The sequence below is a fragment of the Larus michahellis genome, chromosome 6 (genome assembly GCF_964199755.1).
Source record: "Larus michahellis chromosome 6, bLarMic1.1, whole genome shotgun sequence".
Lineage (NCBI taxonomy): Eukaryota > Metazoa > Chordata > Aves > Charadriiformes > Laridae > Larus > Larus michahellis.
The window spans coordinates 70,242,906-70,268,356 of NC_133901.1; the positions used below are offsets into that span (position 1 = coordinate 70,242,906).

The 25,451-nt window shown below is 40.6% G+C and overlaps 2 protein-coding genes across 4 annotated transcripts in view; one reads left to right on the forward strand and one right to left on the reverse strand.

Annotated features, from left to right (window-relative positions):
• UROS (uroporphyrinogen III synthase) lies at positions 1–20,353 on the reverse strand. Of its 3 annotated transcripts, none has more exons than XM_074590386.1 (10): positions 20,248–20,353; positions 14,511–14,600; positions 13,646–13,729; positions 12,231–12,327; positions 10,361–10,435; positions 9,025–9,099; positions 4,357–4,440; positions 3,824–3,909; positions 1,815–1,913; positions 1–967 (listed from the first exon to the last, which is right to left on the reverse strand). In XM_074590386.1, exons 2-10 carry the CDS (start codon positions 14,571–14,573, stop codon positions 821–823), a joined length of 810 nt encoding a protein of 269 aa, XP_074446487.1. In that variant the 5' UTR covers positions 14,574–14,600; positions 20,248–20,353; the 3' UTR covers positions 1–820. The 3 variants fall into 3 exon arrangements, with proteins under 3 accessions (XP_074446487.1, XP_074446488.1, XP_074446486.1); XM_074590387.1 differs by having other exon boundaries at positions 143–967; positions 20,140–20,314; XM_074590385.1 differs by lacking the exon at positions 20,248–20,353 and adding an exon at positions 20,093–20,233 and having other exon boundaries at positions 143–967.
• BCCIP (BRCA2 and CDKN1A interacting protein) overlaps positions 14,559–25,451 on the forward strand; it is a 17,359-nt gene continuing 6,466 nt past the window's right edge. Inside the window, exons 1-5 of the mRNA XM_074590383.1 lie at positions 14,559–14,599; positions 19,793–19,889; positions 20,093–20,488; positions 23,709–23,783; positions 24,452–24,532. Coding sequence (XP_074446484.1) covers positions 19,881–19,889; positions 20,093–20,488; positions 23,709–23,783; positions 24,452–24,532 — 561 coding nt within the window. The 5' untranslated portion in view covers positions 14,559–14,599; positions 19,793–19,880. The remainder of the gene's footprint in view (positions 14,600–19,792; positions 19,890–20,092; positions 20,489–23,708; positions 23,784–24,451; positions 24,533–25,451) is intronic.

Below are 25,451 nucleotides of genomic sequence, written 5' to 3' on the forward strand. Positions count from 1 at the left end.
CACTTTCATGAGGATTATAATTGAGTATATTATGATTTAAATCTTCTATGAATTTCTTAGCATTAGCAAAGGTAGCATTAGTGCTAAATAGGATTACTTTCTCTCCTTTTACAGATAAACAAACAAAGCATAAACCACATCCAAAACAGACAACTTTAACACCATTGTTAACTGTGATACGCCAGTTTATTTCTCTGTTAATAAATCTTCCTTCTTTACAGGAATATAAAACAAAACCTAGTTTTTAGGACCCTGTACCATAAGTATATTGAGAGGTGATAGCTGACCTCTCTTAGCTCCACACAGCGTAACTTCACCCCAAGAATCGTCCCATTCCATTGAGAATCTACAATCATCATTTTAATATAAATATTTGAAAAACAGCAGAACGAACGAGTCAGCTTTACAACAGAGAATACTTCGTTGTAAGCATGCCTTTCTCCTACACAGGAGGAAGATGTGCGCGGAAAACCGATTATACAGAGAAATGAAAACCTTAAACCTTGTGTGCCAGGAGACAGCTGAGGTGAGGGACTGAACTTGTTCCAATATACCGCTCTGCTGCAGCTCGGCCTCGCGCAACTAGTTCTCAAGGAACGCCCACATAAAATCTTTACACTGCACACAGGAGAAAAGGGAACAGCCGGATGCTTTACAACTTCTAGATTGCTCAGCTATTTAGATGCAAACTTCTCCCACCAGGCCCTGACAAGGGAAGTGCTGCGTATTCCTGAAAAACACTTTCTTGCAGGACAACAGGTCTGCAAAACGGGAAAACCTTCTGCTGCACCGAATTTGCCTTCAGACGCAGGCCGTGCTCTTACTTGGACAGACAGCAGTTCTGTAGGCGAAGAGCTTTCTGGATGCCGGCAGCGAGGTCCTGGGGAGTGGGATTCTCTGCGGTGCAGCAAACCGGGATCCCTGCTGCCTCCATGGCTTCCGCCGTTGTTGGGCCGATAGCCGCAAACTGAAATGACATTATTTACAGTTGTAACAGCACGAGGTGCGGCATCCGCTCCTAGGGGTTACTTGGGTACGTAGCCTTCCGCCTTTGCTCACACCGTCCACGTACCCACTGGCACGGCTGAGCTTACGAAGCTGGACTAACCATTTCGGGCTGAAGATTTTCAGTATTAACAACCACCTATCCAATGAGCTACTCAGTAATTACTTAGGAAAGATTACTATTTCTCTCACCGTTATAAACATTTAAAGTTCTCAGTCCCACAGAACAGGGAAAGTGGGATGAATTTTAACCTGCCTCCATCTGTAATTGCTGATCGAAGCAAGAACTACTCACACCTTCACATCACTGAGAGAAAATAAAGCCTCTGCCCAGCGGAGACTGGGCCAGTTAGTGGGGGAAAAAAAATTCTAGGGGAAAACAATTCCTTTTTCTTTTTTTAAAGAGGCCGCCAGCTACATAATAGGACAGTGCGTCAATAAGAAAGCAGAACAAGGAGAGGGGCCGAGGAATACACTGTGCGCAGCTTGACGGCTGCAAGTCATTCGTAACTCTTCTATGGCCAGACTGAACACATATAAATAAGAACAATTGTATTACAAGCTAATCGTGACCAATAACTGCCAGTACCAGCTTCAAAGAATTTCTTTGTATTTGAATTCAACAAATTATAAACTTCAGCATTTGTATTCACTGTCTATGTATTTGCTATAACCTGCTTTTTCAGAGAAATAAACACAAACCAAAGAGAAAATGAAGGTTTGTAATAGTGTAACAGCTTTCCTATCCCTCATTCACCCACCCCAAACTTACTCCCTATTGTATTTCACCATTTTTAAAGAGAAGATACCTTGATATGGTTGATAAAATCCCCCGAAAGCTTCTGAATGTGCTGAAGGCAAAATTTGACACCGGACGGACTGAAGAACACGACGCTTGCCGGAATTCCCTGCGTAAAAGTAAGCACGGGTTGGCACAGATTCCCCCGTTCCAGCAGTAGATCAGCGCACTTCCACAGAAACCCCTTCAACTGGCGCCATACGGACGTGAAGTGTTTTTATTGATGAGAAACAGCAGTTCAGCCAACAGAAAGGGCTTCCTGCGGCGCAGACAGCCCCGTTCTACCGCAGAATGCTGAAATTCAGGTCTGACTTGAACCAAATACTGCGTCACACAAACGCTCAGTGATCAATGTACTGAAAGCGTTCTGGGGCCATACTCATTCTCCTGTTTAGCGAGAAAACTCAGCAAGTTATTCCCCTAAATCCATTCCCATCTATTTCAGTTGTGCACATACTCTCTGTTTGCCAGCTCGTGTGGTTTCCCCAAAGTTCTGCCCGCCCTAAGATGCTCTGGACCCCCCGCAAGGGCTTCTGTAGCCAAATAAAACGGCAAAATTCCATCCGGAGTGAAGGTCCCAAGCTCCTGAGCTGCAGACCCAAAGCACACGCCTCCTTTATCATGATTTTCTGTGTGACCGGAAAGATACGCTAGTTCTGCTCAAACTCATCTGTTGTTATTTTACAGCGCTGACTCGGACGCCAGGCCGGGCTCCGGGAGGCCGCAATGACAGCTTAAGGGGGTGCTGATCCCTGTCTCAAAGTACCACACGCTTCTCGCGTCATGCCAGCTCTCCACGCGCTAAATACGTAACAATTATCATCAGTTAAGAACAACTAAAAAGCGCATGAGAAACGTATTTTAACAGCTTTACGCTGAAACAAACATCTAATTGCAGCAAGCGAGGAGTTCCGTAAAAAGAGTTCCGAAAGTTACAAAATGTGTATGTACTATTGACTTGCTTTTAGAACCGCTATAAACTACATTCCGTGGGGTTCAGAGCTGCACTATCCACCTGGGAACACCAGGACAGCACAGTGCATCACTCAGACTGCCCACGCCGTGACCTTTCAGGTCCTCTTGACAAAGACCTTGAAAATCAGTGTGTAATCTAACAAGAAGACGTTCATGCACAGATGTTAAAAAGAGGTACAACATCCTCAAGGAGCGCTATTTTCCCTAAGAAGGAAAGCCCGCATTTTGAATAAAATCCATCCTACATACGATGTAGGCTCCTACAAATTCAGAAAGGCAGTCTTGAAAAAAATAACAGCAATTATTAGTACCTTCAAATATTTACCTACGCGCTGATCCTTGATTAATGACTTTTACTAGATGGTTTTAAAAAGGGAAAAACATTAATAACAATTCTAGCAACTGTATCTCAGCACACTTGCCAACAGCACGTCACTTGGAATTACGACACTTAAAATGAGATTACTACGCTCATAAATTGGATAATGAGAGCAGGAACGCTGAAACTGTGTAGGGCAGTAACTACTGCTGGATTCTGAGTTGTAATATATAGCAAAGATATCCAGTGACAGTTCCGTTACACTAATAAAAACCAATAATAAAGCTGTTCGATAAATATCCTCGCTAAACGTAATTTCTGACACGGTATTAATTAAAAAGCAGTCTTGTCCAGCTCAAAGGAATAAACTGAATATGCCATTATTTATGCAGTTATTGCCCAGTAATTCTCAAACATACCCATATTTTGAAAGTTAGACAAAATGTGAAAGGTTTTGTTTTCTTCTTCCAACAGAGACGCTGTGTCTTTTAGGCTCGTTTGCAATCACCCCAACAAATAACCGAGGGACTCACGCTCTCTGTCCCAAACTTTTGCTAAAGGAAAAGTACTTTTGGGAGTCAACAGGGAACCAAACCAAGCAGCCTACGCAGGATGTTCTCGTACCACCACAAGTGTCAGTTACAGACAGCTGAAAAAAAGGAGGACATTCTGCGAGGTATTAGCGTAAACCTCCAAAATTCTCAAATTACACTGGCGCCCAATACCTGTTGTGAGAAATAACGGCTCAATGCCTCTTGCAGGTCAGTGTGTTGGGTTGTTTGATAAACGGTAAGGCTTTCCAGAGGAATTCCTGGGATGAGAATATACAGTCAGAATTAACGAGGGTTTCATTAATTTCAGTAAAACACCCTCAACATACTAACTGCACCAAAGTGTACTATTTTAGGCTAAGAAGATCTAAAAGGTACAGAAAAGGTATTTTTAGAGTTTCAAGATATAGCACCTGGAATGAGAGGACCTGGAAGGATGCTGGCAAACTGGCTGGTGGCGAATAAGTCACTCCCAGCCCGCGGGGAGGGGGGCGCAGGCGAAGCCCAGGACAAATCCCCCTTCCCCGCGTCACGCAGAGCCGTGGGCAGCAGCCCAGCCTCGCCACCTTCACTCCCACCCTCTAACTTCTGGCCAACGTAACAGCACATTCCATTTTTTTTTTTTTAGTTATTCAAATCTGGTTCCCAAGCTTTACATCCAACTTTTCTCGTAACTAATTCAGATGAGGCTCCAAGGGAAGTTCAACCTTTTTCTCGAAGCGCTGCAGGAAGGACTTCTCTTTTCAGGGCTCCGCAAGGAAAAAGAAGAGCTGAGGAACTGGGTTTCTCTCCTGTAAACACACAAACGGGAACTTTAATTAACTTCTGTTTTTAATAAAGAGTAAACATGCTACATTTCCTACGTTTTAAAGGCATCAAATGTTGAACGCTGCAGCAAACGCTGTGTGCTTCATCACAGACACAGCCCGAAGATAACTGAGCACATCCGCAGTGCAGCTGCAGCCACTATCCAGAGGACAGAGGCTACTTGGCATGTAAATTAAAAAATATTCAAAAATATTCCGTAAATATAATATGAAAACATTGGCTCAAAAGATCTCACAAAAGATAAACTGCATTTCTATTCCCCTTCCCATCCTACGACGCAAGACAAGCACTGTGCAAGTCACCTCCTCCTCCTCAGAAACGCCACCTTCCTCAGGTTCTGTGTTCCAAACCTTAGTCCCGTGCAACGCCTGACGGCTCCCTCTAGAGAAAAGAGATGCTTAGGCAAAGAAGAGGACAGAAATACTGCGCTGAAAAGTCTCAGTCTGCCTGAAACTCTTATTTTCTTACTTCCCCAAGGAAAAATGACTCTACTTCTGCTGCCAGGGTGGAAGCGGATATCCTCGCTTGCTCTTGTCCTTTGAAGTGGAAGTGACAATGGAAGTGGACTCCAACTTTAATTATTGTTACGTTGGCAAGGCGTGAGAGCCCCTCGGTGACTTTGGAAGGACTTTTCTGATACACGGCTGTTCATAACCCACCCCTTGTAGGGCATGAGACGCCTGGGAGGCAGTTCCCGTAGCTTGTATATCTTCCTAATACATTATCAGAGGAGTAAATAAATTCTGCTTAAAAAACACCAGCAGGTAACAGTTTTGATGTCACCGTCCCTTGGGTTACGCCTCCTCCGTCCCCGCAGCCCCCCGTCCCCGCGCACCCTGTGCTCGCCCCCGCGCCGGGGGCAGCAGAGCGCACACACTGACAACAACCGTCAGATGGTGAAGGCAAAGGCCGGGCTCCAAAGAGGGAAACAGCACTGTCCACGTCAGATTCTCAGCAACTGGCTGGGTTTAGGGCTTAAACTACCTGTTTGGGCAAGTTTTTCACTTCTAGAATAATAATTCACTTCTAGAATAGAAGTGAATACTGACACTTTACAAAAGATAAAGAGCATTTTAATTGAGGAAGAATTTGATTTTTGGATAGAAATTTAATAGCAGGCTTTTTTTTTTTTTTTTGCACAGAGTTTGCCTTTTCTATAAATAACGAATACAGAGAAAAGGTCAAGACGAAATTCTACACAGCTGCACACAACTCCGCATCCATCTTTCAAAAGAAATAGGAATTCCTCAACGCATTACTTTATTACTAATTCAGATATGGTAATACACATTTTCAAGAAACAACTGCTAGAAAAATAATTGCCTTTTTTTTTTTTTTTTTAAAGTGCTGGAGGCAGATTCTTGTTTGTAACCGTAAGCATCAGAGATGCCTCAGGGAAAAAAAAAAAAAAGAACAGTACAGTAAAAAATCAAATGGGAAGACCCTTGTAGGAGTCAACACAGAGACACCTGACTGTCCTAACTGCACGTCGACGTTTTATCAGAAGTCACAGATACGCGTGTAATAAATTACAGGGAGGAAGAATGAACTTGGGACAGAATGTAAAAGAGATCTTAAAATAGTAAGAGAAAACCTAAATATTTCAGCATTGACCCTCCGACAACTCACGTCACTTAGTTGACATGTCCATGTGATACCTGTAAAGAAACACTCATCCTTTCTGACTTGTGTTTGCAAAGCACAGAAAAACTCCTTAGTAGGTCTGAACACAACACGTTGGCTCCAATGGCATCCTGCTTCCCTAACCAACACAAACGTTACACTGTAATAAAACTAAAAAAATCTTTGCCTTGAAAAGAGACCAAAGGTAGCAAGCTAGTTAAGGAGGGAATTTCTTTATTTTCCCAATCGCTTAGGCTGAAGTTGGCACCAAAGCACAAAAGGTGAGTAACAAAAGAAGTATCATTGCTTCAGATTTTCTTTTTATTCTGACAATAAATTCTAATGATATAAAAACTGAAAGCTATTCTTTTCAGTTACTTATCATTTTACGCATAAAGAAAACCAAATAAATACATAGTAGGGACCATGATGTAATTTAATCTGTGCTTCAGAGGTTGTTATAAACTACTTGATAAATCTGGAGCACATAAATATGCGGAATACAATAAATCATAGAGTTGTTAGGTTAGGGTTGGAAGGGACGTTAAACATCATCCAGTTCCAACCCCCCTGCCCTGGGCAGGGACACCTCCCACCAGCCCAGGTCGCTCAGAGCCCCATCCAGCCTGGCCTTAAAAACTTCCAGGGCTGGGGCTTCCACCACCTCTCTGGGCAACCTGTTCCAGTGTCTCACCACCCTCATGGTGAAGGACTTCTTCCTAACGTCCAGTCTGAATCGTCCCATCTCTAGTTTTGATCCATTCCCTCTAGTCCTACCATTCCCCGACATCCTAAAACGTCCCTCCCCAGCTTCACACAGCTCATGACCAGTATGATGGTGTGCATCAACAAGCAGCAGTCTCCAGCGATGGAAATCCCCTGCTCAATCATCAAAACCGAAGGGAGTTCAAAGACAGTCATTTTTCGCAAGGACGCTGGAAGTGCTGCAGCACTGCGTTAATTTAAATGTCCCGCTGGTGTTCAGGTGTGAACCCGCCCTCGGGATGCTCGGATGCAGGAACTGTGTCACTCCCAGCATCACCAAGGAGGGACTGTTCCGCCCCCGCTACGACACACAGTGTTTTCTTTAGACCTGATCTTTCACATTTTTTTCACGTTCATACAACAGAGGACATGGGTATTTTTCTCATCTTCCTCCTCAAAAATCTTCCTTCTCCTCCTTCTGCAAACTGGCAAACATTGGTTCATTACCAGAAGTAGATTTCCTAGCGCTAAAATATCACCTAAACCCCGTCTTTGTTTTAACATATCCGTTGAAGAACAGACATGGGTTATTCTTCACTTATGGCATTTTTGTGTCGAAATTTTTATTTTTAATTTTCACAATTTATTTTTTAATCTTGTGCTGGCAACTATCATTTTTATCATGAAATATTCCACATAGTTAAAATATTTTATTTGCCAATGAATTACAGAGCGCTCTGCCCATAACAAACAATACTTGCCAGCTCCAATCGCGTTTTGCTTTTACCTGTAAATCTCTGCTACTACGCAGACTTTGCTCATCAACACTCTCTTTCGCACCTAACGTTATGCCTAACAGCCAAAAATAACGTGTCAGGGTTCTGGACATCATTTCCACCACTGAAGCACCTCGCACCTTACTCAGCAGATTCATAAAGTGCGGTCCGCAGCAGGGCTTTTAAACCAGAAGACAGAATAATTCATCCAACATCCAGAAAAACTGCCCTGATTGGCAGGTGTTTCTCTGGGTAAGCCAAAGGCAGACTGTTTACCTTGTACAGCTGAATAATGTGGTTTTTCAAAGCATTGGTCACTCTTGGTTCAGTTACTGGACGCTGCACAAGCCTCTAAATGAAGGTTTGTTTCCCTTTTTAAATTTGGGGCAGAAAGCCCTTCAGCAAAGGCCATACCTTTGTATCAGACTGAAAGCCAGCCTCTAATTTCACTCTGCGGCCCGACTATACAGCTCCCTGCTTTCTTACGCGAGCGGGGACGCACCCCAGGACACATAAAAGTACAGAGAAGGACCTGACGGGTAACAGGCTGCTGCTGAGATACCCAAACCTTAGGTGTGATTTTCATCTGCCACAGAGATTATTTTAGCAAAGAGTTTCAGAGTGCTTAGGGACTAAAACAAGTAACTGTTCTTCCCAGCCGATGCTCAGGGGGACACTTTTGAGTCGTGGATCCCCTGGAACACCACGACGTGTGTCAGAAGCTCTGAGCTCAAACCCGTTGCTCTGGCAGCTCCTGCTTACAACGATTTTCACTCAACTTCTCTAACCCAGGCTGCACAAAAACACGGCTCCTTTTTTCGCAGCTTGTACTGACCCATCCACTCAATCAGCCCCTCAGCCTAAAAACTCTGCTATGGCACATGGAAAATGAGAAGGTGATTGGTGACAGTCAACATGGCTTCACTAAGGGCAAATCATATCTGAACAAATTCAGTGGCCTTCTGTGACGGCATTACAGCATCGGTGGATAAGGGAAGGGCAACTGTCAGCACCTATCTGGAATTCTGCAAAGCTGTTTGGCACTGTTGCACACGACATCGGAGACACGGATTTGACGGACGGAGCACTCGGTGGATAAGGAATTGGCTGGACGGCCACACTCAAAAGAATTGCGGTCAACAGCTCTGATCTTTCAGTAAAAAAAAAAATACTTTTCTGTGAGGTCAGATAGTATTATTAATCAATTAGAGTCTAAGATTTCATGTAAACTAATATTTTGTATAGGTATTTCAAAGTATGTTTTATTGTCTTTTAGAGATATCACCCACATTCCCAGAAGCTGAATTGACGGGTTCTACATATAAGAGACATATGCAGTACGTGCTTCCCTGCGACAGTGTACACCTGATTTTATTTACCAGAAATTCTGATACAATAGAAGGTACATAAGCTTAATTTAAGTAGCAGGGTTTAGATACTTACTTGAGCAAATATATTCAGCTAATTTTTCAGCATTTCCAGACTTATCTCCTTGTGGAATAAGACCAATTTCTTCCACTATAACCAAAAGCAGCAAAGAAAAACATTGACATCAATAAGAACAATTCAGATTTACTACCACAGAAACAGGAATTGAAAAGGGAGACACAACTCGATCCACGTGCACGAATACCTCTTTGAAAAGCAATAAATCGGAGCATTTGAAGTAGTAACATGCTATGAAAGATTCGATTTTCGTTCTAGAAAGAAATACTTGAAGAAAGTACAAAAGAAGAATTCTGGGGATAGCTAAGCTGCTTTGGAGAGTTTTTAAACTCTCATACCTGAAGCGGTGAAACAGAAAACACTGACTGTGCTGAATGGGCTGCAATTCCCAGCATGGTTTGGTCGCAACCAGCTTCCCAACCAGCGTATTGCTGCTCTTTGTAGCAAAGGCTGAAATCCTGTCGGAAAATCTGAGGGTATAACACTGGTCTTACTTAAGCAAGTAAGTAAGGGTAAGATGAATTCTTGAGAAGTTAACTAATTTGGGATTTGATTGATTCAAGATGCTGGTTAGGTGTCACCGGTTGGTGATCCAGTGTTGTTACCAGCCTGCCTGAAAAAATATGCTTTTTATAGAGGTAGCCAGTACTCACCCAGATTATTTTTGGACTAGAAGCAGAAAAACATCAAGACTCTTAAAATTCTCAAATGCTAGTCTTTTCCTATTATGTCCTGTGTGCTTCAGGGGAAGCTAAAGCTACAATGCAATTTTACAATGAGAAAGGCTTTCATAAACTAAAACCTAGGCTGCATTTTGGTTATGCACATAAAATAGGCGTTGCGTCAGATTAAACCCAGTGCCGAGACAAATAAAGCAGGTGACCCACGGACGACACGAGGATGTATGTACTGCTGGCTTCTCTTTGGCAAACGCCTCACAGGAACACTCAGGGAGTGAAGGGCCAGCGCATCATGCTTTGTACAATCTCAAGACAATTATGTTACAATCCCCTTCATCCAATTTCATTCCAAAGTGAAAGAAAAAAAACACATGCAAATTAAGAACAAAGGGGTTTTTTTCTTTTTTGACCAAATTTTTACATTAGTTACCATCATATTACAATAGAAGTAATGAAAACCCAGAAGCTAGATCCTCAGATGAAGTAAGCATGTATAGTTCTAACGTGTATACAATTACCTGTTCTCAAAACTACCCATGTTTAAAACTGACCTGTATTTTTTTCTAAGCATCCTTGAATAGCAGCTAATATTCCAAAAATTGTACTCACAAGACAGATTTACCTAAGGTTTCTTTTTTTAAACCCCAGCTTACCTAGAGAAGCCGTAGCTTTTCCTACCACGTATGCTGGTTTGGTATTCCATCTTTGTTTAAGAGATTTTAACCAGGCTGAAAAACATTAAATTAAATTTAAGCACGTGGCACCAAAACATGAATGCTAAATGAGTATTTGGACTTCTGTTTAATCTACAAATACAGCAAAATAATAATAACTAATACTCCACTACATATTTCAGCAAATCTGGATGTACAAAATGAATTTTTAATGCATTTTTTTCACTGTGCAAATAGCAGTTTACGACATGTTTTTAGAAGCCTAATTTGAGTAAACAGTTCTTAGCCGCTTTTGTTAAGTAGCGTTTTTAATGCACGCTTGCCCCGCGCCAGATCATACCCCACTTGCAATGTTCATTTATATTTTGCCATTAAGAATTTAAAAAAGCATCAAAGCTCATAGGAAAAACCAGCACCCAGTACAAAAGGAGATTTAGACATACAAAACGGTGGTTTAAAAGTGAAGACAGGCAAAAACCAAGTAAAATCTTCTATGACAACAAATAAAAGGGTAAAAATCTACATCCATGCACTACAGTACTCTATAACGCAACTCCTCCTTATACAAGAAAAATACAGAAGCTGATTATACTTTAAACAAACACAAAAAATAATTCATCAGCTCAGAAGTAAAATGTACCAGAGACCAAAATAAAATTACTAGGAAATTATTTTCCTCCTTCAGGTAGTAAGTATGTTACAGATTACATTTCTTGGATCCAGCTACTTAATCCCTATGCCTGAAATCCTAATGAGTCAAAACCAGATACGCTACGTTTTTCACTATCTTGTCTAAAAAAAGTACAGCATAGGACATCGAGTTCCTTTCTAGTATTCTTGGGGGGAAAAAAATTAGAAACTACAACAGTAAAATAAAAAAAAAAAACCAAGAGGAAACTATTCTGAAGAAGGAAAAAGGATTTATTACCTTTGAAAGGAATGCAAACAGGAACCAAAGATTCATTTTATTGATTAAAATATGTATTTCAGCAGCTCCCAAAATTCCTAATCAAGACTAGGGATGAACTCTAGAGAAGAGATTACATTTGACCAAAAATCCTAAAATATAGCCCTCTGCTGCTGAAAATGCTAAAAGAAGCTGACGGTGTATTTAATGCTTACGCAGGAGTGTCAGCTTACTCACTGTACACTCATTAGTACGACTGCAGCCTAAATACGGAGCAGATAAAGTAATGATACAATTTAGGTGCACGTAGAAACTCAAAGAATTTAGAAGAGTTTACAAGGATGTGACAGATCATTGGTATGGTAATTTCTATTTAGCACTCTGCAGGATTCTTACTCACAACTCGTCTGTCGGCTTTTACGTATCACTATTTATTTCTTCACTGCTATTTAGCTTATGCTTAATTCCGTTGTTAAATTTTACATTCAAAGCAGAGAAATCTGTTTTTCTGTAAGGTTCCATATAAGTCTACACAGAAGTAGCAGTGGCCACTTTCTACAAAATGCTCCTTCCTCTCCCGGTTAGTCAGCAAAAAAAAGTGATTAGTCAGCAAAGCTACGCACCGCAGCAAAATACTCCTCATGCACGAGCTTCTGTTTACAACTCTTTTTAGCAAAGATAACCACAACTGAAAAAAGCTCACACTAATTAGTCATTTGCATCAAAAGCTTTTTCCTTTCATTTCTAAAAACAGCCTAAATGTGGAAAACCCAACCCTCAATCCCTTATTTTAGCATGTGGCCTTTATGATGCCAAAAGAATTAGGAGATAAAGCTTTTCTAAAAAAGGCACACTTCAAACACATACTAGTGGGTGAAATAAAATTATAAACTTCACAAAATACTGAAACAGAAAGACCAAGGAACATAAATATGTACTTACCTTCATTTTTGCTGTTCTCTTTTAAACATATCTTGATAGCTTCTAACGCTCTTGGACTGGTGAAAACTAGGCCTCCATAACATTCTGGATGAGAGAGCTACTTAAAAACAGTAAATTTAAGAAAAAAATTTTAAAATGAGTAAATAAATGAAAAAATTCAGTTGATCAATACTTCATAATCTTGTGAAGAACAAAACAGCTCCAATAAATGTCTGAAACTCAAAAGGGCAAATAGATCATTACTATCATAGACTGGTTTGGGTCCATCTAGTCCAACCCCCCTGCCATGAGCAGGGACATCTTCAACCAGATCATGTTGGTCAGAGCCCCGTCCACCCTGGCCTTCAATGTTCTCAGGGACTGGGCATCTCCCACCTCTCTGGGCAACCTGGGCCAGTGTTTCACCAACCTCAGCATAAAAAAATTCTTCCTTACATCTGGTCTGAATCTACCCTCTTTTAGTTTAACGCCATTACCCCTCGTCCTATTGCAACAGGCCTTGATAAAAAGTCTGTCCCTCGGGCGTGTTGGTCGCACCACTCAGCTACCACGCCACTACCGGTACCCAGAGCATTTATAAGAGAAATGTATAACAAATACCAAATTCAGAACAAAACTTGCACAGATTATATTAATTCTGTGAATCTGTAAGAACAGACAAGGATTCCTGTCACTGAAACGAGCTGGAAGGATGGGAGAACGACGTATGAGGTACCTTCAAATTCGTACAAGAGAAATGAACTGTCATTCCAAGCAGTAACACGCAGGGTACTACCCAGACAGCTGCTTGCCCCCTGCCACCTCAAGGAACAGTTAAAGTTACTAATGGGCTCTCAAAGATCAGTACGAAAAAAGGAAAAGTGTTTTTGCATCACTTGTAAATGCAGGGCACGATACACTCAAACACCTAACAAATTCAGAGGCTGTCAATAAAGGGAACCTCCCTCAGAAAACCTTTTCAACGTTTTAAAATGAAATATATGCATTGAAGAAAGAGTAGAAAGAGAACATTGATTATGCAATTTTATTCCACGTAACTAGGAGATGCAGTATGCAATTTCAGTGCAACATAAGGGTGAACCTCAGGTAACCTTCAGTTGTCACTACAGCCTTCTCATTTTTTGTTGTGAGAAAACCCCACAACACCCGTGGCTATAAGTCCACCCATCTAACTGTGAATTCTATCTGACCAACTTAATTCTTTAAGAAGTATGGGCAACACACTTGACATTGTATACAATATTGTATTGTGTTGGATATAATATGGGATTGTATGCAACTGTGTTTGTGGAAACACAAAATGAGGTACCACAAAGGGCAGCAGTATTATAAAGTCAAGATAGGACACGGCACCTTGGCAACCAGGACCTAAATTCTGTTGAAATATAAGACAACTGAAATAATTTAAAACTTACCTTTTCAAATAAGCTTTCAAGAGATATGAATTCAAACGACAAAACTGGAATCAAAGTCGCTTCAAATCCATATAATCCTAATTCCTATTAAAAAAAAAAGTTTACAGCTCTTGAAATAGATTTCAAACGGTAGGTTTTTTTCTTTTTCAAATAATTGAGTAAGTCAGCACAAATAGTTATTTTTACTAAACTAAAATACAAAGGCATCTTATTTGTTTTTCCTAGTGAACCTAGTTTGGTTTTGTTAGTTATTTGGTATTACAACGTGATACTAAACAAAGAGCTATTGAACCGCGGCCTCCTACGCAGGTACTGCATAGTTACAGTATATACCAGCATATAACTCTGAAGTCCCTCAGTGACAAACAACCGCCTAGTCCTGCAAATATTCTTGTATAGCTCTGTAATTCTTTAAATTCAATAGAACTGCTCTTATCAGTAAAACCTACTCACATGACTAAAGACAACAGCAGAAAGGTCCACAGCAAAAGGTAACCTCTTCCACCTTACATTTCCAGTAAAACCACTAACATTTTTTGTAATCTTAATTCTACACACATTAATGTAATCCCCACTTTGCTGAGAGCTTTAACAGTGAGTTCAGCACAAATACCCCATAACAAATAATTTTCTCAGTAACAGCAAATTTTCTAGCACACTTTTTTCTTAGCATAATTTCAGACATGCACTCCTAATTTTGATTATTTTTCTTAGAAAATATCATCATTCCAGACACGCGCTCCTAATTTTGATTTAGCACATTTTTCACTTGAAACAGTTAAATTCATCTATATTGCTGAATGCATGATACTATTATTCAATAGTGAAGAGACACAATTGTTTACTTTTTTTAAAGTTTACTCACTTTAATATACGGATCTGGTCCTGAATCTTTGTCTTTCGGATCCTTCAGCAACAGGACCTTCATTGTTTACCAAATAACTGCAAAAGAGCTCTGAAACACAAGAATGGAATTTATCTAAATTAGATCTAGAGGACTTTCTACTGAACAGTGACTTTAATAGCTCAGCTTCAAAGAACCTGGGCTGCTAACAGTTGCACTGCTCTCTATGCAATGAGTAAGCAGTTAACGTACCTTCTCTGGGCATGAATATCCACCCTGATAAGACCAACAAATAACATGCTGCCTTTAGATAATACTGCTTAAGGGAGAAACTGTAACGAAAGTCATCAGGGAGAACGCATTTTCAAGGAGAATATTTTGTAAAAGAAGGAACAACCCCTACAACGCAGTCACGTTCGGCAATGTAATAAGCTTCTATCTATAAAAACTTATTCTATTTTATTCATTTCCATGCTAGTTTCCACCTTCTGCTCATCATAATGAATATACAAGGGCTTATGTACCAAGCGATTTAATTTGATGCCTTTGGGGTCTCACCCTTTTCATGGGGGAAAACATGCGTGGGGCATGTTTCCAACTTTTTTTAAAAATTGCAAACATATCTGAGTATATATACACACATATTTATACATCTGAATATAATATTCATATTCCTTCTTTGATGTATCAATAGCAGACAAGGCAAGACTAAAAAAAATATATTCTGCCATTAAAATGGAAGATGATAGCTCTTGGTTCCTTAAAAGCTGACTTTGGTGCCGAATTCAAAGCCTGTTACAACACATAAGCAAATGCAGTAAGCATCAAAGTAAACAAATGCAATAATACAAACAAACAGAAATCCATTCTCTAACCTTAATTACCTATGTGTTACTTTCCTGAGAGATTATATACTAGCAAATTCTCTTTAAAATGAATAATTACGGACTGTTGGACTCCCAAATACTTTGGAGTATCGAGTTGCTAATAGCCTGGAGGAGGTTGGGCTAAGTGACTTTTCTCAGTCACTTTACCACTGTAACAGTTTTCACTTTAAAAATCCAATATTCTTGTAAAAAAAAAAATACTTCGAGTACAGTTCTGTGTAGTATAGATTATTGTTCCGATACTGATGTTACTAACAATCTTTACTATAACTCCACCTTCAGTGCTTATGCTCTCAGTATGACACATTTCCACTAGTACCCTTGAAGTCTAACAGCACCAAGAAAAATTATGTTAACTCTAACCTACCACACCTTCCTATTTCTGAAACGTATAATGCTTAATAACATTATGAAATCATCAAAATGTAAATGGAAGCGAAAAAAAATAAAAATCCTTCCAAACCATGTAATACAAGATAATAATACTTTTTGGATAGAGCAATTTCCAAAAGTATTGTAATAAACCCCCAGATGACATGAGAGAGTTAATTCAGGTACACCTGGGGAAAGCAGATTTCTAATTAATTACTTTAGGTAGTTAGAAATGAATTAACTTCCCATCTTGTACCTTCTAACTGCATCAAGTAATGAATAACAACAAGAAATGGGTAAACATCCATGCTTAACAAGGTGACTTACGATAATCAAATTAATTATTTTGTTTAGATCCTGCACGTAAAATATATACTGAAACCAAAGAATAATTACAAAGTCATAAAATATCATGAACTACCGCAAGATGCAATTACCTAGCTGTCTCCTCTACAAAGAAATCATGCAAGCTGTACTTTGGACTCAGCCATCTGGCTCCTTGTATAAAGAGGAAGACTGCACGGCCCTGGCACCCCCAGCAGCCACTGGCTTAGCTTCAATTCTGCCAGAAGGCAGCTCATTTATTGCCTCCAAAAAGGGGCTGCAAGTGTCCAACATAAGACCAGTTTGACCTAGGGAATCCCTAAGTTTGTGCATTCATGAATAACATGTATTTTGATCACAACTACCCTCTGAGTGCCTTTGGGTTTACTGCTGAAAAATTTAGTCTCTTTTTCCGCAGCCATATACCCCTCAGTCCTTTTTGTTCTTTCTGCCTGTGTAGTTCAGAGAGGATCACGCAGATGGTGAGAGGTGAGAGCAAATGAAAACTGGTGGAATATACCCATTTCCAAATGCCAGGTCCTCATACCCAACACCATGGGTGCAACCCAACCAAACTCACTTTCTCAGCGTGTCCCACCACCACATCACAGTGAATCGGGGGCAAAATGCCACCTTAGCAGCCAGGCAGGAGAGAATCATAGAATCTTCATGGTTGGAAAGCACCTTTGAGATCATCGAGTCCCACCATACACACATACAAAAAAAACCCCCTACAATCTCTGCCACTAGAGCATGCCCTGAAGTGCCACATCTAGACGTTTCTTAAATACCTCTAGGGATGGTGACTCTACCACCTCCCTGGGCAGGCTGTTCCAGTGCCTGACCACTCGTTCAGTAAAGTCATTCTTCCTAATATCTAATCTAAACCTCCCCTGCCACAACTTCAGACCTTTTCCTCTGGTCCTGTCATTATTCACCTGGGAGAAGAGGCCAACACCCACCTTTCAGGCAGTTGTAGAGGTCAGACAAGATCCCAAAGAGGGACAAACACACATAAGCACATTTTCAAAACAAAAATATGCCAATATTCAATGGATGAAGAAGTTAAAACTCCATGATGGATTATTTTTGTGGGGAAATAACATACAGAGACGTTTTTGTGACTTGCTGCAACATTGTGGGGGTCCCACTGTACTGGGAATGGTAAGAGAAATACAGTATTTTTACTGATTTACTTGTGTCCTTGAGATGTTATCAAGAAGTGCTCTACAAATGACTGAAATACAATTTTTGAAACAGCTAGCTTTCTGCTAAATACACTTAGAGTCAAGAACCCTGACAAATATTCCTACTGAATCCAAAAGCATTAAGAGAAAGCACATAAATAAGACATGCAGCATCTCTGGTAATTTTTGATGTATTCTGAGGGAAGTACTTATAATACAAAGATACATTTTAGATATCTTATATATATTTTATCCATAAATTATATATTATGCATTTAATTGAGAGGTACGCACAACTTCTAAACGAACATAAAAAATTTCTATTTAGAACAATGACTGGACTTAGCAGAGTCCAGCACTGCTCAATCTAGATCTGGAAAAGATAACGTGTATGAATAACCTCAATAAGTTTTCCACTTCCAAGTCTTTCTTTATATGATGATGCTGGCCACCCACTTTTAGTTCGCTAAACAAGCACTTTGTTTGCCTGAGCACCAATTAACAACTCTGCAAAGATTGTTCTTCAAATGCTTAAAAAAATACCATTTAAAACCCATTAGGCTTGCAAACAGCTAGCAAGAGGACAACAGATTTTTTGTCTTGAGCCCACAGACACAAAGATGAAGAAAAACTTGTATTAATCAGTCTGAGGCTTGGGAACCATCCAATTAGCTCTGATAATAAACTACAAGAGCGACTGGAGTGTCTGAGGCATTACATCATGACTGAAAGCTAAATCCAGCTTGGTGCTATTTCTCTGAGTCCATATTACTTCATTTTAAGTCCACCTTACTTAATTTAAAAGAAGGGTAATTTTAGGTCACATTGCATATTCAGAATATTATGCTTACAGACATAATTGAAATGCTTCCCATTCATAGTATCACACAGTAAAATTCAACATCCCTGTGCCCTCAATTAAAATATAAAGCTGATTACAATGCGTGTTCCTGATATTAGTACAGTAAAAATGAGCAACGCTCTCTCATATTAAAAAAAAAAAAAACAAAACCAAAAACAACCTTTGCAGATTTTTCATATAAAACATTGTACAGAAAGAACATCTCTGTGGGTCACTCCATTTTCATTTCAAAAGCTGACCCCAAACTAATTGCGAACTATCTTTAATACAGAGGACAGCTTGTAAAAAGAAATAAATGGGTCCTTTTGTTTCTTGCTGCTAAGTGACACCGAGAGCTGCAAGCTATATTAAACTTTTCTAATACTATTCTGACTATAAGCAACTGTGGGGGTCACACAGTAAGGTTTGATTGCCAAGTGCAAAGGGAATTGTCTGTTCCATCATAAAAGGAGATGGATTATAAGACACCATTGAGATATAATTTTTAAAATCCCCTGGGCTAGGATTTTTGATGCTATGCTTATCTTACAATATTCTTTTACTATGATGAGATGGGTTTAATAACCAGAGAAGAAAAAAAGCCTACCTGTAAGGCTGCCATGAAGTATGGTTCAGAAATCTACCAAATTCACAGATAATGCAATACATATACCATCAATCAAGTAACAACAAAAGATTTGAGAATAATTCCTGCTATTTTGGTATCTATGTCACAAAACTCAACAACAAAACTGTTTTTTTGACATGGCAATCCAGAGGAGCAGCAAAGGACAGACCTTTCTACTACATCCCGGATTTTCACCAAAAGCAATGTTAGTAATTAGTGTCATTTTTGACTGATACAGCTTCAAAAATAAAATGGAAAATTATATATAGATGCAGATTGCATCCCCACTGAGGCAGTTTAACTGCAGCAGTAAAGGGCTTTGCCAGTCCATCTTTCTCCACGCTATATTCTTTCCCTGTGTACCATTATTCGTATTTTGGCAGTGGCCTTAGTGCTTCCAGACACAGCTCGCAAAAAATAATAAAAAAAATAGATGCAGACATGTTTGATACTTTAAAGAGACATGCAAATTCTAACCTATTTGGATCGTATTTATAAAGCCAAAATTATACCCCAGGCCCTGCACCTTGCCTTTCTTCTCGCTAGAAACAGTGAGCACCCAATCCTCTTCTTCAAATGCCCTCATTAACACCTACCTTTCTTCATTAACTAGACATGAAGACTTAAATGGAACATGGTCCCCATGAATGAGCTCAAATATTAATGGCCACTTCTATACTTTTAGTACTTAGGATGTTTCCAAAACATCTTCCTGATGGATACTTTTTTAAAAAAACACACTTATGTTGTGTTTACTGTATTCTACCTCACTGCCTTTTCTGTTTGTTTGTCTGGAATTATCTATAACTAGCCTGGGAATTATTTTTTTAAGTAAGCAGTAAGCACTTCATTCCTTTTTTAATTTGGCTTTCACTAATTTGACTAATGCCACAGATGCTCAGGACAGACTTAGAGGCCCCAGTACTGTATTTCAGCCTCTGTTAGGCTTCCTTTTCTTTACAGCCATGTAACTGAAAGGTTCAACAGCAACAGGCCAAGAAGAGAGGTGATGAGGGCAGAGGAAACGTGAGGAAACTTGTGGCATGGGACAGTTATTTTGCTTGTCTTTAAACAGACGATGCTTCAGCAGGGCAGGGAGCTGCAGCCATTAACACCGTTTTCCAGTGAGTTTTGAGTCCCAGCAGACTCCGGATGACTTTCCTAGAACAAGGTACTTCTTTTAAAGCCGGTGACATCAGCTGAGGGAACCCCGGGGTTTTAGGAGCCGGGAGAGGGGCGGCCCGGGACGTGTCCCCCCCGCTCCCCACACGTCCCGGCGGGCCCGGGAGCCCTCCCCAGAACCTTCGCCCCTTAACACAGCCTTCCCCCGGGATTCACCCCGGGGAACCACAGCCACGACATACCCCAGCTCCCGCCTGGAAGCCTCTGCCGCGCTACGGCCACCACGCACCCGGAGGCGGCGCTCCCCCGGGCCCTGCCGAGGATCGCGACCCCACCAGGCCGGGCCCACGGCGCTCCCCCGGGCCCTGCCGAGGATCTCGGCCCCGCCGGCACTCACCCGGGCGCAGGGCCGGCAGCCGGGCCGCCCCGAGCGGGCACCGCGCCTGCCCGCGGGCCGCTGCCTCCGCCCCGGCCTTCCGGCTGCCGAGCGCCTGCGCCGCCGCGGCAGCATGGCCACGCCGGCTAAGCGGCGGGCCCGGCCGCAGCCCCCCGCCGAGGAGAGCGGCTCGGATTCGGAGCCGGAGTCGGAGCCGGAGTCCGAGTCCAACTCGGAGGAGGAGGAAGAGAGGATCGATGAGGTGAGCGCGGGGAGCGGGGCCCCTCCCGGCCTTCACCCGGCGCGCTGGGCCTGCGCCCGCCATCCCCTCACAGGCCCTCGGTGCCACTCTGTCCCGGCCATCGCTGCCCTCCGGAGCCTGCCTCTCCTCTCCTTGTTCACTGTGACCAAAATAAGCTGTAAAACGACAGAAACAGGCAGCCGGGGTCGCGAAGCCCTGGGTGGGAGCTGTTGGGGGGGCGGTTTGTCCCTCTGTGAAGCCCCTTGCGAGGCACCCACGGGTGGCGGCACAGCTGGGGCCGCGGGCTCCGATTCATGAGGTAAAGCGTAGGTAACACGCTTAATCGGTGAGGTAGATCGTTAATCCGTGAGGTAAAATGTACTCGGTTAGTTGTTGGAGTGTCGTAATTTTTTTTTCGTTTTCTTCGTTTTTAAATGTTGGAATCCCTAGGGCCGCAATCAGTTGTGCAGACTTGGCCCTTGTGGTGTCTCTGTGTGGGACTGGAGGCAGCCACCTGAAAATAGTTCTTTCAACACAGAATATTTGCTCTAATTCCCGTTTTATCGGGGCGGGGGGTGGGGTGGGGGCTGGAGAAGAGAAAACACCAGACCGCATGGATATAAAATTTTAATTTATTTTCTGAGGTCTCTCTTTCGCTTTTTATATATCCGCACCTGGACATATGTGAAAATGTGTTATTGAGTTGTGAAATAGAACACCGAGGGAGGAATCCCCCTTTCTAGGAAAAGAACAGATACGCACTGACTTTGAACTTTCATTAAAATCTTCAGATGATAAGGTAGTCTGTCATTTTCACGGGGCTTAAAGGAGTCAAAAAATAGAAGTATCTATGGGTTTTAACTTGGTACATTTCAAATTAAATATTTTGCTAACTTGATTGTCTTCACTAGGATTTCGCTTTGAGTTAATTATTTTCCTTTTTCTCAGGTAAGGCCTTAGGTACCTTAAGTTAGCAAATAAAACCAAACCCTACCTTTTTAAAAACTATGCTATGATAAAAAGTATAGGCTTAATTGCGTTATCAGTCATACTAACATGATGGAAAAGCACATTTACCACTTGCTAGAATTGTGTGCCACATTAAATGGGTACTGACTTAGTTTGAGCTAACATATGTTTATGAAGTTCTTGACTAGCACTGTGAGTACTTTGCGTACTGTTCAGTGTTTGTAAACTTATAGAAGATGTTGCATTAGTGTCTACACCTTATGTTATTAAAGCTAATAGCAATAATCCTTTTTTTTCTTTTTTTTTTTTTGAAGTGCTCAGCATTGCTGCGTAGTGTAGGTAGGACAGCGTCTTATATTGTGGTGTTTGTGGATGAAGTTTCTTGACTTTTCAGTGACGGGTTTTGAGGATGGTTTCTGTATGTCCTACACTGGTGTGCGCTGTGTTTTATTTGCAATTTTTTGTGCACTGGACAAAATTTGCAATATAACGCTTATTTTAATTTAGTAGTGCCAACTTTTGAGGATGATTTATCACTATTACATCTATTTCATTTTGGAAGTCTTGTTATAATGATATATTGAGTTTCTCTCAAGTCTTGTATAAGACATCGGGTGTGCATTGCTAATATTAAAGAAATGTACTGAACATTTATAACTGTACAAACTTAGAAATTTGTAAAGTCATATACATGAAGGGCATTTGTTTCTCTGTACATCTCAACATTTTATTTTTTTTTGCCATATTAGCCTTTCACTTCTCTTACCACTTTAGGTGGAAAAAGGAAAATATCTTCCTTTATGCAGATATTTTCTTCACCGAAAGGGGCATGTGGTAGTTCTGTCCATCTGAGAACAACAGTATGATTCCAGGTAGGGCCTGGTTGCTGAGAAGGAGCTTTGCTCACTGCTGTATTGTACGTAGCAGAGTATTGTTGCATGTAACAGCTTGCTTTGCAGGCTCTTGCTTTCCTTTGGATGCAGCAGAGGAGGAAGAGAATAAGTAGCAAGATAGGACACACCAAAACATATGATGAGTCTTTCTTTGCTTTTTTTTTTTTTAATAGATGAAAGATGGAGCGTTTGTAAACTCTCTCATACGAGGCTGTTATTTTAGGTAGTGGAAAAGCCATGAAGCAAGACCAGTGTTAGGACATCTAGTGCTCCTGTGGTTTATATCAATTTTACGGCTATGATTTGCACAGTAGTCAGAACCACTGTAAACTGTGTTTTGTTCAGAATTTACTGGCATAATCATTCAGTGAGATCCTTGAATTTTAAAGCAGTCAGAAAATCACTTCCTGGATGCCAGGAGTGTTTACTCCAAAAATACAATCTGTTTTCTTACATAGGCCATTTCTACAAGTAAACATGTGCTCTCTGTTACCTCTACAGAGCTGCCTTGCACCAAAGAAGAATATCTGAGCATGTCTCCCGATTTTTATTTCCCCCCACCCCCCAAATGGTTTTGTACCTGTTTTTTTACATTGTAAACAGACCTTTAAGGGTGTTCTCCCAGTGAACAATAAAGACCACGACCTCGATATGGGATTGGGGAGATTTATGAGGCTTAATTAGTGACAAAAGTAGGATTCAGTAGTGGAATCCAGACCAGTAATTAGAAGACAAAGTAAATTTGGATGGTCTCAAACAGTGGTTCACAGAAGAACAGGTCAAGGCAGCCTTGGCAGGCAGTACTATTAATATAGAATACCAGAAAAAATGTTTGGTAGGTGCACAGCATTTTTTCTGGAAGGAGAAGCAGGAGTTCACATTCTGTTTTGATGTGACATGGTCTCATAGTGTGCCTACTCAACAGACTTACAGAGTGGGGTTAATGATACCATTAGGATTTGCAGAAATAGCAGAAGTACAATTTTGCATGTAATTGTTTAAATGTCTGGAGCAACCTTCATCTTCAGCCAAGGCATCACACTGCAGTTTTAAGAGTTTAACTGTCTGGATCAAGCCTCTCTATCAAGAGTCTATGTGGCTACGGTAAACATAATTGTGTGAAACAGATTGCAGGAACAAAGCATTAAAGGTTTGTTTACAACACAGTTTGTAAGTTAGTTTTAAAAAGTTACTTTCACAAATGGTCTCTAAAGATTACGGAAGAAATTATACCAACTGCTGAGATTACTGAAAGGTGGCAATAAGTTCCATTTCTGATGTTGACCATTACTTGTCTTCAAGTTTTTTATAGTTTAGCTTTGTTTTGATATAGCTTCTTGCCAAGCATGTTTGATATTCTCTATTTTACTTCTTCATAGGAAGTGAATATTGAATTCGAAGCACATTCCATATCAGACAATGACTATAATGGGATAAAGAAACTGCTACAACAGGTACATTGGCTTCTTGTTAGCTTGGTTGATATGTCCATTAATAAATAATATCTAAAAAAGTTATGCAAAGTCATCAGTTCACATTATCTGTATTTAGATTCATAGTTTTACTGTGCTTCAGCTCATGAAAATTAAATAATCATGTGTGTCTCCTAAACCATGGTTTCAAGAACTTTACCCAATGAACTGTAGGGCTGTTCTTCCACAGTGTGTATAATCTTTCCATCTTTATCGTGTTAGTTGCTGCCCAGAAAACCTTGTTCAGTGTTAATCAGCTTCCTGGAGGTTTTTTCTGTAAATTACAGCCCTTAAAAAACCAGACCAGTAATGTATCTGTTCAATGTGGCAGTTTCCAGTCTTCTTTTGGGTGTTTCTGGTGTAAACCTACGTTCAGCAAGCATTCAGGTCATACCAAACTCAAAAGGATACCAGGTATGCAAAATGCCAGCTTGTGGAGGGTTGAGAAGCAAGCACTTCAAGAAGCTGATTTTTAGTCTTTACAGTATTATATTGAAGGAAGTTAAATAAACAGACTCACTAAGGAAAGTAAAAATGGAACAAAGTATTCCATAAGAACTTAGAGAAATTACTGACTTTATTTCCTACTAAGTGGCACCTGATATATCATCAGGCCTAAAACTTATTAATACTTGTTTCTTACTTTGCAGTTGTTTCTCAAAGCTCCTGTTAACACTGCTGAGTTAACTGATATATTAATACAACAGAATCATATTGGAAGTATTATCAAGGTAAGACAGAATTGACGTTTGTAAATGAAGTACAATACTTTTTATGTTGAAGCGACATAACAGGCTTTCAGAAGGCGATCCTGTCTTTGTAATTTGTATGTTTTCTTGCTTTTTTCTTTGAGGATCATTCTTCTATGGGCGCTGAAATTTTCCATGCCTACTTTCAACCAAACAAGGAATTTGATTTATTATTTTCATTGGTTTGTTTTTACATATGGAAGGCTTTTCACTTTTCCCTCTGAATTTTGGTGTAGCAGAAGAATAATGCTGAAAATGCTATGGAGAAGTTTGTTACCATTCCCATAAGAAATAGGACCTTGTGATTTCCCTACTTTCTCAGTATGTACAGAGATACAGACCAAAAATGTCCTGCATGCAGTTTCCTTTTGTGCAGAGTTCTTTGGGCATAGATAAGGATCCTGAAATGAGCCCTGACCAAGTTCTGCTGTGGCAGTGGAGCATTCTGTGGAGGCTCCCAAGTTACTCCTGGCTAAGGAAGCTGTTCAGTACTGTATAGTGCCCAAGATGTCATGGCTGTGGTTGCTTTCAAACCCAAACAAGCTGCCCCCATAGAGCTCACTTGTGCTGTTGTACCATGTTGCATGGCGTCATTGCTATACATTCCCTTTTTGTCCTGTGCCAATAGTTTTTGCACCCAAATTTATTATGATGCTTATATTACAACTGCATGACCCTCAGTTCTTTTCCCAGGTTTTTCATTGCAGAGTTTTGTTGAGCTTTTTGTTTGACTCACTATCAAATCTCTATTGTGCTATGGTTTTTATACTTTGTGGGTTTATTTCCCTATGTTAGAAACTGAAGAAAATTGCTTTTGCTTAAGATATTGCCATCCCTTGTACCAAGATGCTGCTTACTATATGTGAGCTATCAACTTTTAGTGCCTTTCAAAAGATTCTGC